We start from the raw sequence: 14222 nt of genomic DNA on the forward strand, positions 1-14222 counted from the left end.
TTGAAGTCTCCTTGTCATAAAGGCTCACAGGGAAGCTTTAATCCTTTCATTATCTGAAAGCCTGTGTCTTTTGCCTGGGGGAGTATTAAGAAAGACAGTGCTGTGTTCGAGAAAGTTCAGTGGTTTAGGGGTCAGAAGACATAGCTTCCAGAAATGTACTGTCCAATATGGTAGCCATTAGCTACTTGTGGCCGTTTGAATTTAAATTCATTAAAACCAAATCAAATGAAAAATTCAGAGTCTCAGTTGCAAGTGCTCAGTAGCTGCATGTGGCTACCTATGTTGGAGAGCACAGAATGTGTTTTGTCAGCAGAGAAAGCTCTAGTGAACAGCACTTTGTCAGCTGGCTGTGACACTCCAACCATCTCTCTTGGCCCCAGGAAAAGGTTGGACCGGCTGCCTCAGTATCACCTGGGAGCTTTTGAGAAAATCTAATTCTAAAGCCCCATCCTAAACCTATTGAATCATGAACTCTGGGATTGGACTTTCCAAATCTGTGTTTCAGCAAGCCCCGTAGATGATCTGGAAGCATCCTGAAGTTCGAGAATGGTTATTAGATCATCTTTAAGATCAATCCCTGTTAGCTGTGAACCTCTATCCTTCAAAGATGTGTTTGTTAGCAGTGGGCTTATAAAGAGAACACTCCCTTGCCCTGTGATTGTGAAGGGGAGGATGTTGCTTGAGTTGGGTGGTGGCTGCCATTTTTGTCGATCCATATCAGAAGCCTGAAGTAGGTAGTTTATCCTCTTATTTTGTAGCCTGACTTTGAAGATTTTGTCCTTTTTATGACAAATGGCCTGAGCCATATTCTAGTGATATCTCAAGGAAATGAAGAACAGCCTGCCTGGGAAGAAACTGAACCCAATCCCGAGACTGAAACTAAAGTGGATGAGGATCATCACCATGAGGTGGCCCCACCTACGCTGAGGAAGGAGAAGCGGTACAGGTAACTCGAGACCATTTACATCATATGAGGATGTAGTGAGGCGTAGTGTCCAAATACCTCAAACACATTTTGAGGTACACATTTAGAACACACATTTTTACGTTGGAACCACAAGTATTTCTTCCAGTCAATCTAAAAAAAGTGTATATTCAGCAAAGCTGGGATTTCCCTGAAAGTGTATGTCAAGAGGATTAGAGTTTACGTTTGTCTTTCTAAAGCTGGGCATACCAGTGTGGCCTCCCAGCCTGGGGCCCCAGGGATAGATTGGGACCATGTGTAATCCCTGCCAGGCCTATCTTTTCTGCTGTCTCCCCACATTCACTCCCACTTGCCCCGGGTCCTAAAGACATCAAATGTACTCTCCCCTCTTACTTTCGGCAGTTGGTTATGAATTGCTAAGAACTGAATGGTTGTATGTTTTCACTGATGGGTTTTTAAATAGTTGAAAATGAATGTAATATATACAGTCCCGGTTTCATGCACTGGCATTTGTGCCTTTTATTCCCCCGAAGACTCAGAAAGTCCACTTTAACCCAAGAGTCATCGGAACTATGTCTGAAAGAAAGGTGGGTGAGAGTCTCTGAGTCTTGAGATTTCATCATGTGGCTGGACAGAGCATCTTCATTGCATTTTCTGGCCAGGAATCTCCAGAACTTTCCTTGTTGTCCTATTAATGTGTGCAGTAGCTTTTCTTGACTAGCTACATCTGCTGGTTCCTACCGATGCTTTTTAGGTAGCAGGAACTAATGTCATTCGTTGCAAGTTTTGAGTGGGATAGAGGGACTTATAGGTAAGTTGGCTGCTGACAAAGAGCTTTGTAAACAGTAGTACTTACTTTCACAGTTTTAACAGGGAATGATGGTCAGTGGTCAGAGGGAAGGTTTGGTGGGGAGAGTTGTGCTCAAAAAGATACCAGGCTTCATACCAGGACTTCTGAGCCATTAAAAAAATGTCCTGTGAAACCCTCATTGTTAGCAGCTGGCATAAAAGAAGTCAGTATTCCACTGGTGCCATTGTTCTGGGGCAAGTCTGTGTCACATCTGACTTTGGAAAGCATTTGTCTCCAAACGTTCGATACCAGCATAATCAGATGAACAACTTAGGCAATTGGCAGGGTGGGCATGGAGTGAAATGTGTTAATCTTGCTTTGGCAAAGTCTGCGGTATTTCTTTTCTGAACTTAGAGACTCCATTTGCGTTTGGCCCGTCGTTACTCTGAGCAGTGGCCACCAGCAGGCAGCATGGAGTGGTGGGGTTCAAGTTCGTTTGTCTGGGAATCTGTTTTCACAGCTCTTGTTCTGGAGTCAGAGCATAACAGGGGCTGTGTACAGCTGCTGTCATCTTTTTTTTTTTAATGTTTATTTATTTTTGAGAGAGAGAGAGAGAAGGAGAGAGCACAAACAAGGGAGGGGCAGAGAGAGAGGGAGGCACGGAATCTGAAGCAATATCCAGGCTCTAAGCTGTTAGCATAGAGCCCGATGCGGGGCTCAAACTCATGAACCGCGATATCATGACCTGAGCTGAAGTTGGATGCTTAACTAACTGAGCCACCCAGGTGCCCTGCTACTTTCATCTTTTAAGTAAATCTAAAACCTAAAGGATAAAGAACTAAAACTCTCACGAATGATGTACCCATTTGTTCACTGTTTTTCTTTATGGCCGCCCTTCCCCCACCTCAAAGCCTCCTCACCTTCCTCTATGGGTATGGGGAGGAGGGAGTACTGGTGGGTGAGGAAGAAGGGAAATTAAAAGCAGGACAATTAGACTGGGAGTGGTAGGTGCCTCCTTCTGTGAGCGTGAACAGAGCTCCCCGTCTTTGTTGGAGTGTTTGCCCTATGGAGAAAAACTCACATGTGAACCCACATGGTTTGGGAGAACTTTCTTCATGTTGTCAGTTGCCCACTGGACCCCATGGCTGGCCGGGAGGAGGGAGTAGGAATCAGGAAAATGGTTCAGGCATCCATGGTTTTCATCCGCATTCCAAATTTGTTCATGATGACTTTTGATTATGGTACATATATTATCTGTTTACATGTCCTTAATCAGTATATTAAGAACGCAAAGGTCAGAGTCCTTTATCTCTGCTTTCTGGTCATTCTACAGAAGAGGAAGGGCATGGTTCTATTAGCTACATTGTCCAGAGTCATATAAGTAGTTCCTGGCCATTTTCACTAATTCATTCACTCCTGCCTTCCTTCATTCACTCATTTATTCTGTTATGCATCCTTCCTTTATGTAGTATTTATTAAAGTCCTACTATGTGCCAAGTCTTGGGGATACAGAGATGGGTGAAAATTAAACGATCTCTAAAGTCCCTTTTGCTCTAAATCCTTATGACTGACTAAAGATGATAGTACCGACCTCCTATAATATATTGCATTTCTCTGGCCACACAAAGTGTCTATTGTATTCTTAGTAACCTATTTATCTCCTATACATGTCATAGCTTGTAGAGAGCAGGTTTTTCTTTTATAAAACTCTCATTTAAATTAAAGATAATACGTACAATTTCTAAAATAATCTTTAAAAGTATTTCTGGGATCAGAACAGTCTGAATACTATACCCCTACTATCTATTCCCATCTCCAGACCTTTCTTGCCTCTCTGGAATCAAAGGGAACCTGGACTAATAAACATCTGGCCACAGGTGAGGCCTGGAGCTCTGTGTACAGAACGAAAGAGAAGGGGAGGGGACAGGTCACAGGGGACAAGAATCTGGAGAAAACCACCAGCCTTGGGAAGAACAAACACAGACTTGTGACTTCCCGGGGCCAGGTTGACACTGAACTTCACTGGGCCTTCCTGACCCTCTGAAAGCCCAAGATGGAGCTGAGTGGGATTACTGAAATGCCCTGCCTTTGAGGACCAGCTCCATGATGGCTATTACCAGAGGAACAACAACCTGCTTGCTGGTAGCCTAGAGGTCATTCTGGCCTTTCAGCCATAGGGTTTCCATCACCTAAGACACTCAAAACAGGTGTAAGCCCCAGTAAACAAACCAAGAAAAATGACTGTCTACCAAGGGGAGCCTAGTGGCCAAAGGAAGATCTACACAAACACCAGAACACAAGCCCAGTGAAAAAGAACTACTAAGGATAGAAAAGTCCTCAAGTAAAATAATAGTAATAGGAGTTATCATCATAGTAATACTTGCGATCCAAGTGCTACATACACATAAAAAGAGACTTCTCATTTGAACTATAAAATAAATTATGATTTGAACTCTAAATTCAGTCTGATAGTCATTTGAGACTCGGTTTAATGCCTTGGAAAATCAGATACAAGAAGTAGCTCAAAGGACAGAAAAAAAATGAGACAGACTTCATGAGAGCAGACCAGAAACAACGTGGAGAATGTACTGGAAAGATCAATGTGCTAATAAGAGAGATTCCATACAGAAAAGAAAGAACAGATGAACAAGCTATAACTCAACGAATAATAGGGAAAAAATTTCCTGAAATGAAGAAACACATGCATTTGCCGACTGAAAGGGTTTACGGTGGCCCAGTCTCGACTGATGCAGAGAAACACAGATATGGGAATATCCTGGGAAGACACACTGTATGCCATTTCCAGAGACAAAGAACAGCCCGTGGTGTCCTTAGGATGTCCAAAACCCCAAGCAGATAATTTCCTTAACACCCCTCTCCTCTATATGACAATATTATTTTTATTTTTATGAAAATTTTAAAGGATTTTTCTGAGAGGGAGAGAGTGTGAGTGAGTGGGGGAGGGGCAGAGGGAGAGGGAGAGAGAAGCTCAAGAAGGTTCCACCAGCACGGAGCCCGAGAGAGGGCTGGATCTCACAACCGTGAGATGACAACCTGAACGGAAATCAAGAGTCAGGCGCTCAACTGCCTGAGCCACCCAGGCGGCCCATGACAATATTATTTTTAGTACTAGCTATTAAGCAAGACGATAATAGCCAGAAAAAAAACCCATAAATAGTGAAAATTGTCCTTTACAAAATTTTGTGTATATATGAACATAGAAGCAAAAAGTAAAAAATGAATATTGTAATATCAAAAATGAAACAATAGGTTAATACTGTTTAATTATATTAATATGTTTTCTTAGAAAGGAAAACATTTGCATACTTATATATATTAGTCTATCACAGAAACAAAGTGCAATTTTTGTTTGCAAGCCTTAAGTTTTGATGATTTGCTAGTGACATTCTCAAAATTGATCTTCACTGGATGTCAATAGAGATACGTAAAATTCCTGTTTCCTGATAAATTCCAGAAATTGCAATCTGCCAATAGCTCTTATTTTAGAATTGATTCTTATATGCAGAGTAGAAGCTAGAGTACACTGTTTATTAAATGTAAATAATAAAAATGCCAACATGAAGCCCACACATATATTATTAAAATTAAACACATTATAACCACAGGAATTGTTCAGAATGTGGAGAAAAGTTTTTGTTTTTGTTTTTTCAAGGAGGAGTAGTAACATACCACTAACGCTATTTAGAATTGCTGGTGCATGGTGATGCTAAGAAGCAGCCCAACTTTTAGTTTAAAAATTGGTTTAAGGGGCGCCTGGGAGGCTCAGTCGGTTGAGTCCGACTCTAGCTCAGGTCATGATCTCATAGTTCGTGAGTTCGAGGCCCGCGTTGGGCTCTGTGCTGACCGCTCAGAGCCTGGAGCCCGCTTTGGATTCTATGTCTCCCTCTCTCTCTGCCCCTCCCCTGCTTGCTCTCTCTCTCTCTCTCTCTCTCAAAAATAAACATTAAAATTTAAAAAAAAAATAAAAGAAATGGTTTAAAATTTCTTAGAGACCGTGCATCCCCCAGTGACTTGCACTTTAGGTATTCCCTTTACACCAACTGCCTGTCTGGCAGCAACTGAGAATAAGTTACTTACAAGGACAAATCTCTGGCTGGCATGGGATTTGTCATCAGACTCCTGAGAGAAACAGACCCCCTCCCCCATCTTAATGAAGCCAGGATATCCTTTACCTAGTGGAACAAAGGAAAAAGTTCAGGGACATGCTTAGGAATATATCTCCTGGAAGATATTTGAGGGAAGACTTGTCCAAACAAAAAATGAAAAGAGATACTTCCATCTGAGGGAAAAAAGCGAAGGGAAACAATTCTCCTCAGAGAGGAGAAAGACGAGATGAAGAAGTAACACAGCATTTTAAGGTTCTTTTTCGAGTTTGCAGAAGTGGAGATGGGTGGAGTGTTAGAGCTGAGAAATAGTGTGTGCCAGGATGCAGGAAATACTCAGAACATATGCGTTTGGTTACGGAAGCAGGTTAAAGATGGTGACCATTAAGGCAGTGGATGAGGATACATGGGACCTCTATGTTAACAAGGGAATACCACGGAATGGATAGCAACTTGCTCAGACCAGCAGATGGGAGAAAGAAAAAAGAAGAAAGTATAATTTAAAATAAATAGTATATATAAAGTAAGATGGAAGGAATATAGTTAAGTATATGGGTATTATACTAAGTATGAAAAGGTTAATTATCCCATTAAATACAGAGATTACAAGGTTAAAGTTAAAAAAAAGTTAAAAACCATTATAGTAACAATTGACACAGAGGAGAATCCTCAATGGGCACTAAAACCATTGCGTGAAAAATATATACACTTTCAGATTTTGTCCTCTCAGATTTCTTCTTATTTACAAAGTGGAAATGGTAGCTTTTCAATGGGGAAAACGCTTTGAAGGGAGATATCACTTCAACTACATTAATAACACCAACAATAGGAAAAACTTACATTGCGTATATCATCTTGTGACAAGGACACAGATTCGTATCCTGAAAGTAATAGGAAACTATTGGTCCATCCAGTAGTTTGAAACCATCCCAAATGAGGAATAGTCCACAAAACAACTGGCCTGGACTCTTCAAAATGTCAATATCATGAAAGACAAGAAGGCTGAATATTGTTAGAGATTAAAAGAGACCAGGGAGATAGGACAATTACATGCAATGTATGGTCCAGGATTAGGAAAAATTACTATTGATGGGACAGTATTTTATGATTGGTGAAATTTGAATATGAGCAGTTTATGAGATAAAAGTTTTATATCAAGTAAACTTTCCTGAAGTATTTAGGAGGGTGAATGGTTAAAATATCTGCAGCCTACTTTTAAATTGTTCAGTCAACACACACACACACACACACACACACACACACACACACACAGGAGAGGGGAGGGGGATGAGAGGGATAGAGAGAACAAATGTGGCAAAATGCTAACAGTTGGTAAATCTAGAGTTCATTATCATACTCTTGCAACTTTTCTGGCAATTTAATTTTTTCAAAATAAAAAGTTTTAAAAACACACTCATCTACATTCTGTGCAAAAGAAACACACAGGGGTGCCTAGGTGGCTCAGGGGTTAAGCATCCAACTTCGGCTCAGGTCATGATCTCACGGTTTATGAGTTCAAGCCTTGAGTCAGGCTCTGTGCTAACAGCTCAGAGCCTGGAGCCTGCTTTGGATTCTGTATTTCCCTTTCTGCCGCATCCCCTGCTCATGCTTTGTCTCTCTCTCTCAAAAATAAATAAACATTAAAAATTTGTTTTTAAAAAGAAACAAAGAAAATTAAAGGGATATCTATCTATCTATCTATCTATCTATCTATCTATCTATCTATCTCCAGGCAAAATAAAGTATTAGAATTGAACATTACAAGTGCTAAATTTAATAAAGAAGGACATGATGTGAAAGCAACATTTATGAAGTAGATATAGTCATCAAAAAGTGCCCTGATAGAATTACATATACTCTATAAATATATGTAGCCTTAAATCCCACACATACATTTTCTTTGTTTACAAGAAAGCCTTAACACATTTTTTAAAATTAAGATTTCACCACACGCATTTGCTAGTTATAATCCAATAAAATTGGAAATAAACAATAAAAAGATGACTGGGGTGCCTGAGTGGCTCAGTTGGTTGAACGGCCAACTTCGGCTCAGGTCATGATCTCACAGTCTGTAGGTTTAAGCCTTGCATCGGGCTCCGTGATGACAGCTCAGAGCCTGGAGGCTGCTTTGGATTCTGTGTCTCCCTCTCTCTCTGCCCCTCCCCCGCTCATGCTCTGTGTCTTTCTCTCTCTCTCAAAAATGAATAAACATTAAAAAAAATTTTTTTTAAATATGACCAAAATGTCTTATGTATTTGAAAACACACCATGTTCTTCTAAATGATCCTTGACTCAAAGACGACCTTAAGAAAAGTAGAAACTACCTGGAAAGCTTAACATGAAGGAAAGAAAAACGTGTTTAACCATATTTTATGTTGGTCTTCTTTATCCTCCCAAAAAGTCAAAACATGCATGATTTCATGTAATTGAGTTTTGGATTCATTCAACAAAAAATTGAATTAAATGCATATTTTTTTATTTGATAGATACAACTTTACATGAAAATTTAATTTTTGTTTATTTTATTAAACCATTAAAGTATTTGTGAACTTATTACCAGTTTTAATTTTCTGGCATGGTTATTAAATTTCAGCTTACAATAATCTCAAATTACATTTTGGATTTCCACAGTTTACAAGAATATCTGGAAAGACAACATATATCTCAGCTCTGTGATATTGAAGACAGTATAGCTAACGTTAATAAGTTTATTGATATGTTCTTCCCTGATTTTAAAAGTGTGAAAAACCTCAAATTAGAAAAGATCCTGGCATTACTTCGACCAGATCTCTTTCAAGAAAAGAAAGGTAAGAAATAAGTATAAATAAACCCTAGTATAATTGCATCAAAGGCTATTATTTTAAAATTTAACATTGAAGAAAAAAGCACCTGAAATAAGAAATTTAGTTAATACTAATCTAATTTCTCAATGATAAAGAATAACACATTTTTGTAGGTAAGGAGTTTGCAAATTATTTTCTAACATTTGAATTTGTTAAAGTAGATTTTAATATGGTAGGACTTATTATATAATAAAGATTGGACTTTATATCTGAAATGCCTTGAATTAATGCACCTCCTCATTAATTGTGTGATTTGATACTTTACCAAGTCTATTTCTTCATGTATAAAATTCAGAAGATTAAAATGAGGGGCATTTGGCTGGCTGAGTTGGTGGAGCATGTGACTCTTGATCTCGGGGTCATGAGTTTCAGCCCCACGTTGGGAGTAGAGCATACTTAAAAAAAAATGAGAAAACATAAAGTGCCTGGCACTTGAAGGGTACTAGTTATTTTTTTAAGTTTGTTTATTTTGAGACCGAGAGAGTGAGTGTGAGTGGGCGAGGGGCAGAGAGAGGGAGAGAGAGAATCCCAACGAGGTTCCACATTGTCGCCCAGAGGCCAATGCAGGGCTCAATCTGGTGAACTCTGAAATCATGGCCTGAGCCAAAGTCCAAAGTGGGATGCTTTTAACCAACTGAGCCACCCAGGCTCCCCAGGGTGCTAGTTATTTTTAACCTTATCCCATATTCACCTGGCAGGGGGAATATGACAGAATAAGAATTCACACCATACATGCACACTCTTAGTTCTTTTTTATAACTGGTATATGGGAATACAGTTGATATTTGTATATTGACCTTATGTTCTTTGACTTGGTAAACTCACTTGGTTCTAGAAGCTTTGGTGTAATTTTCTTAGGAATTTCTATGTAGACCAGGGTTTCTCAACTTCAGACCTACTTACGTTGGGGGCTAGATAATTCTTTTGTTGAAAGGGGCGTTATCGTGTGCGCTGTAAAATGTTTATAGCATCCTTGGCCTCTAGTCACTTGATGCCACTAGCATCCTCTCCGCCCCCAGCGTGATAACCAAAAATATCTCCAGACATTGTCACACGCACCCTTGCAGGACAAAATATCAGGCCAAGAGCCCGTGACGGGGACAGTAATATCATCTGCAAATCCAGCCGGTTTTACCTCTTTCTTTGGAAGTGTCTTCCGCTTACCTCATTGAACTAGCTAGAACTCTCTGTGGATGCTAGCAAGATGTTAGGCTTGCTTTATGCTTTACCTTACAGCAAAGCCCTCGGTCTTTTACCGTGAAGCACAACATTAGCTCTAATATACCCCTCACCTAATTTTTAGAAACCCCACCTGTTTTTAGTTTGGGGAGTTTTTTTTTTTTTTTTTTAATATCATGAATAGATATTGTGTTTTCTCAATTATTTTTTCTGTATCTACTGATCTGATTATATTTTACTTTTCTTGAGTTTGAGAATACGGTAACTACTTTGATTTTTGAATATTGGACCGGCCTTGTGTCCTTCAGAAAAGCCACACTTGGTTGTATATTGTTCTTTTTAAAAATAGCTGGATTTGATTTTTTTAATATTTTGTTGAGGCGTTTTGTGTCTACATTCATGAGAAATATTTGTTGTTTTCCTTTCTTGTAGTGTCTTTATCTGGTTTTGGTGTCAGGGTAATGCAAGCCTTATAAAAGTGAGATAAGAAGTTGTCAGTCCTCTTCTCTGGAAGAGATCATGTATAATTCATGTTACGTCTTTCTTAAATGTTTATTAGAATTTACCAGGGAAACTTACCTGGGCCTAGAATTTTCTTCGTTAGAATGTCATAGCTTTGTTTTCCTTCTTAAATCCTTTAAAATATGGACATATTTTTTGAATAACCAGACCATATTTTAGAAAGGTTTTAGATTTACAGAAAAATTAAGAAAGATAGTACAGAGTTTCCATATCCCTATCCACCCCCTTCCAACAGCTCATCCAATTAACACCTTATATTACGGTGAAATATTTTTATAATTAATGAACCAGTATTGAAATGTTATTAACTAAAGTTCATAGTTTACAATAATGTTCACTCTTTGTTTTGTACATTCTATGGGATTTTTTTTAAATTTTTTTTTTTAACGTTTATTTATTTTTTGAGACAGAGAGAGACAGAGCATGAACGGGGGAGGGTCAGAGAGAGGGAGACACAGAATCCGAAACAGGCTCCAGGCTCTGAGCTGTCAGCACAGATCCCGACGCGGGGCTCGAACTCATGGACCACAAGATCATGACCCGAGCCGAAGTCAGCCGCCCAACTGACTGAGCCACCCAGGCGCCCCCATTCTATGGTTTTTAATAAATGCATAATGTCATGTATCCCCTTTACAGTATCACACAGAATAGAATCACTGCCCTAAAAAAATCCCTTTTCCTATTCTCCCTTCCTCCCTCCCAACTTCTGGTGACCACTGATCTTTTTGCTGTCTCTAGTTTTTGCTTTTTCCAGAATGTCATACAGTTGGAATCATAGAGTATGTGCCTTTTCAGACTGATTGCTTTCACTTAACAATATGCACTTAAGACACCAAAAATTGTGTTGTAATTTTTTGCTTTTCAACAGTGCTGACTTTTTAAAGAACTTCAGAGGAGGAAAATGTTTATTATATTCACCCAGATATTTACTGTTATCTTCTATTCCTTTTGGAAGTTCCACGTTTCTCTCTGATATCATTTCCCTTCTACTCAAAGAACTTTAGCACTTTTTGTTTTAAGAGCAGGTCTGGTGGCAATAAATTCAATTGGTTTTCTTTCATCAAAGAATGTCTTATTTTCTTTCTTTCAAAAAAAATTTTTTTTAGTTTATTTTTTGAGAGAGACAGAGCACAAGGCAGGGAGGGGCAGAGAGAGAGAGAGAGGGAGAGAGAATCTCAAGCAGATTTTACATTGTCAGTGCAGAGCCCGATGAAGGGCTTGAACTCACAAACCATGAGATCATGATTTTAGCTGAAACCAAGAGTCGGATGCTTAACTGACTGAACCACCCAGGTGCCCCAGAACGTCTTTATTTTCATTCCTGAAAGATATTTGTACTGATATAGAATGCTGGTTTTCCAGTTCATTTCCTTCAGCACTTTAAAAAAGTTGTGCCACTGCCTTCTGGCTTTACTTGTATCTAATGAAACATCCATGGTCATTCAAAGCATTTTTTTCCTTATATGTAATATAGCTTTTTATTTGTTTATTTATTTTGGGGATTGCTTTCAAGATTTTTTCTTTGGTTTTTAACAGCTTTATTATTATGCATGTGAGTATACTTTTCTTTGAGCTTATCTTTGACTTTGGGGTTCCTTGAACTTCTTGAATCTATAAATGTCTTTCACTAAATTTGAGGAATTTTCCACCATTATTTCTTTAAATTATTTGTTCCGTGCCAATTCTTTCACCATCTGGGACTCCAAAGATACAAATGTTAGATATTTTGACATTGTCCTGCAGACTCCTGAGGCTTTGGCCTAAATTTGTTTTCTCTGTGTAGTTCTGATTGGATCATTTCACTTGTGTTAGCTTTAAAATTGAAATCTGTGATCTCCTTGTTGGCATTCGGCCCATCCAATGAATATTTATTTCAGTTGTAATGTTTTTCAGTTTTACACACCTCATTCCGTTCATTTTTGTAACTGCTATTTCTCTGCTGAGAACTTTCATCTTTCCAGTCATTTCAAGAGTGTTCATCCTTACTTCATGGAGCATTATAATTGCTCCTTCAAATTCTTTATCTGAATATTTCAATATCTACATTGGAGTTCTTGAGATTTACTTAGTTTTTTTTTTTTTTTAAGTTTTTATTTATTTACTTTGAAAGAGACACAGGGGACGGGGCAGAGGGAGAGGGAGAGAGAGAATCTCAGGCAGGCTCCACACTGCCAGCTCAGAGCCTGATGTGAGGCTTGAACCCACGAACCATGAGATCATGGCCTGAGCTGAAGTCCAGAGTCGGATGCTCAACTGCCTGAGCCACCCAGGTGCCCCAAGATTTGCTTAGTTCTTTATAGGTTGCATAATTTTGCATTGTATTTTAGTTCTTGGTCACTTGAGTATTGTTATGAGACTGATGAATCGTGTTAAAGTCTTCTAGAGAATATTGACTTCTTGTTTGTTTCAGAAGTCAGTTGGTCAGGTTAAGACCACATGTCCCATCCCACTTTCTATGGGTTGTTTCCAATGTCAGTTGCATTTTCAAAGTTTTTGTATGCTATTCTGGACTTCACAGCTTAGAGCTCACTCGGAAACCTAGGTGATGTTCGATACTGAAGTTCAATTCTCAAGCCACTAAGTTGCCACTTATCAGCCCAACCATAGTCATTGCTTGGGGGGGGTCAGTCCACTACTTCAAACACAGGTTTAGTCAGTCGCTTTCCCCCCAGTCCCCACCATCTCTGGCTGTATCTCATAAGGCTCTGTTCTTTGTCCTCTGGATGGATATCTGGGGATTTAGCCTCCCTGTGCGATTGGGCACAGCCCACGTTTAGGACTGCCTCCTAAATGTGAGAAAAAAGTGGGGGTGAGAAAAAAAGTAACAGGGTTTTTCCCACACTGTTCAGTCCACAGAGGACCCTCTTCCCAGTCTCACTGGTCAGAGGGAAGGACTTGCTCTCAGTTTTAGGTGCTTGCAGGGCCTCCGCTCCCTTCACAGTACATTTCACAGCTGGGGCTTGCCTTCTAGTAGGTCCAGGAGAGGAAAAAGCAAAATCAAAACGAAGAAGCCTCCTAAAATGGGGATATCCTCCCAAGTCTCCATCCCACAAGATGGAGTGTAGCAGAGTTTTATTCCTCTCTCCATGCTCAACCCCACCCCGGTTATAATATCTGTGGTCTTAATTTTTGTGACTGTTGTTTGAAGTTTTAGTATACCGATGGTGGTGGTGATGTTACTTTTACGATGCATATCTTATCTTTTGATAATATTTTGCAATTTATATCTTGTTTATGGTCAGGTTTACAACGGGTATGTTTAGAATTTTTCTTATATAAATTGGTTTTCCTGTTCCCACAGTCCTTAGATCTATTAATTTCCCACTTTTTAATCACTTAGTTATATTTTCTCAGTTACCTGAAGTGTATATATATATATATTTTTTTTTTTAATTTTTTAATGTTTATTTTTGAGAGAGAGAGAGAGACAGCATGAGTGGGGGAGGGGCAGAGAGAGAGGGTGACACAGAATCCGAAGCAGGCTCCAGGCTCTGAGCTGTCAGTGCAGAGCCAGACTTGGGGCTTGAACTCACAAACCGTGAGATCATGACCTGAGCTAAAGCCGGACGCCTAACCGACTGAGCCACCCAGGCACCCCACACCTGAAGCATATATTTAAACACGTTTTTGAAAAAGATATGTACTTCTTTCGTTTTCTGAACGCTGGCATATTTAAGAATATCTTTTGTTACCTTTGTGTATAAAGGAAACTTACCTGACTATATATGTTTAAGAAATAAATTCCTCATCCCCAAACCTATAGACTTTTTGCATTGAGGAGGAAAGTCTGTTTTCAGCCTGGTTTTTGTTCCTTTGCAGATAATTCAGTTTTTGTTATG

General features: G+C 39.3%; 1 protein-coding gene across 4 annotated transcripts in view; it reads left to right on the top strand.

Annotated features, from left to right (window-relative positions):
• The window catches only part of NME8 (NME/NM23 family member 8), a 54334-nt gene that overhangs the window by 20239 nt on the left and 19873 nt on the right, over positions 1-14222 (top strand). For all 4 annotated transcript variants that reach the window (XM_015078748.3, XM_053218644.1, XM_053218645.1 and 1 more), the window contains 2 exons: positions 759-946; positions 8471-8646. In XM_015078748.3, coding sequence (XP_014934234.3) covers positions 759-946; positions 8471-8646 — 364 coding nt within the window. The remainder of the gene's footprint in view (positions 1-758; positions 947-8470; positions 8647-14222) is intronic.

This window comes from Acinonyx jubatus, chromosome A2 (genome assembly GCF_027475565.1).
Source record: "Acinonyx jubatus isolate Ajub_Pintada_27869175 chromosome A2, VMU_Ajub_asm_v1.0, whole genome shotgun sequence".
Lineage (NCBI taxonomy): Eukaryota > Metazoa > Chordata > Mammalia > Carnivora > Felidae > Acinonyx > Acinonyx jubatus.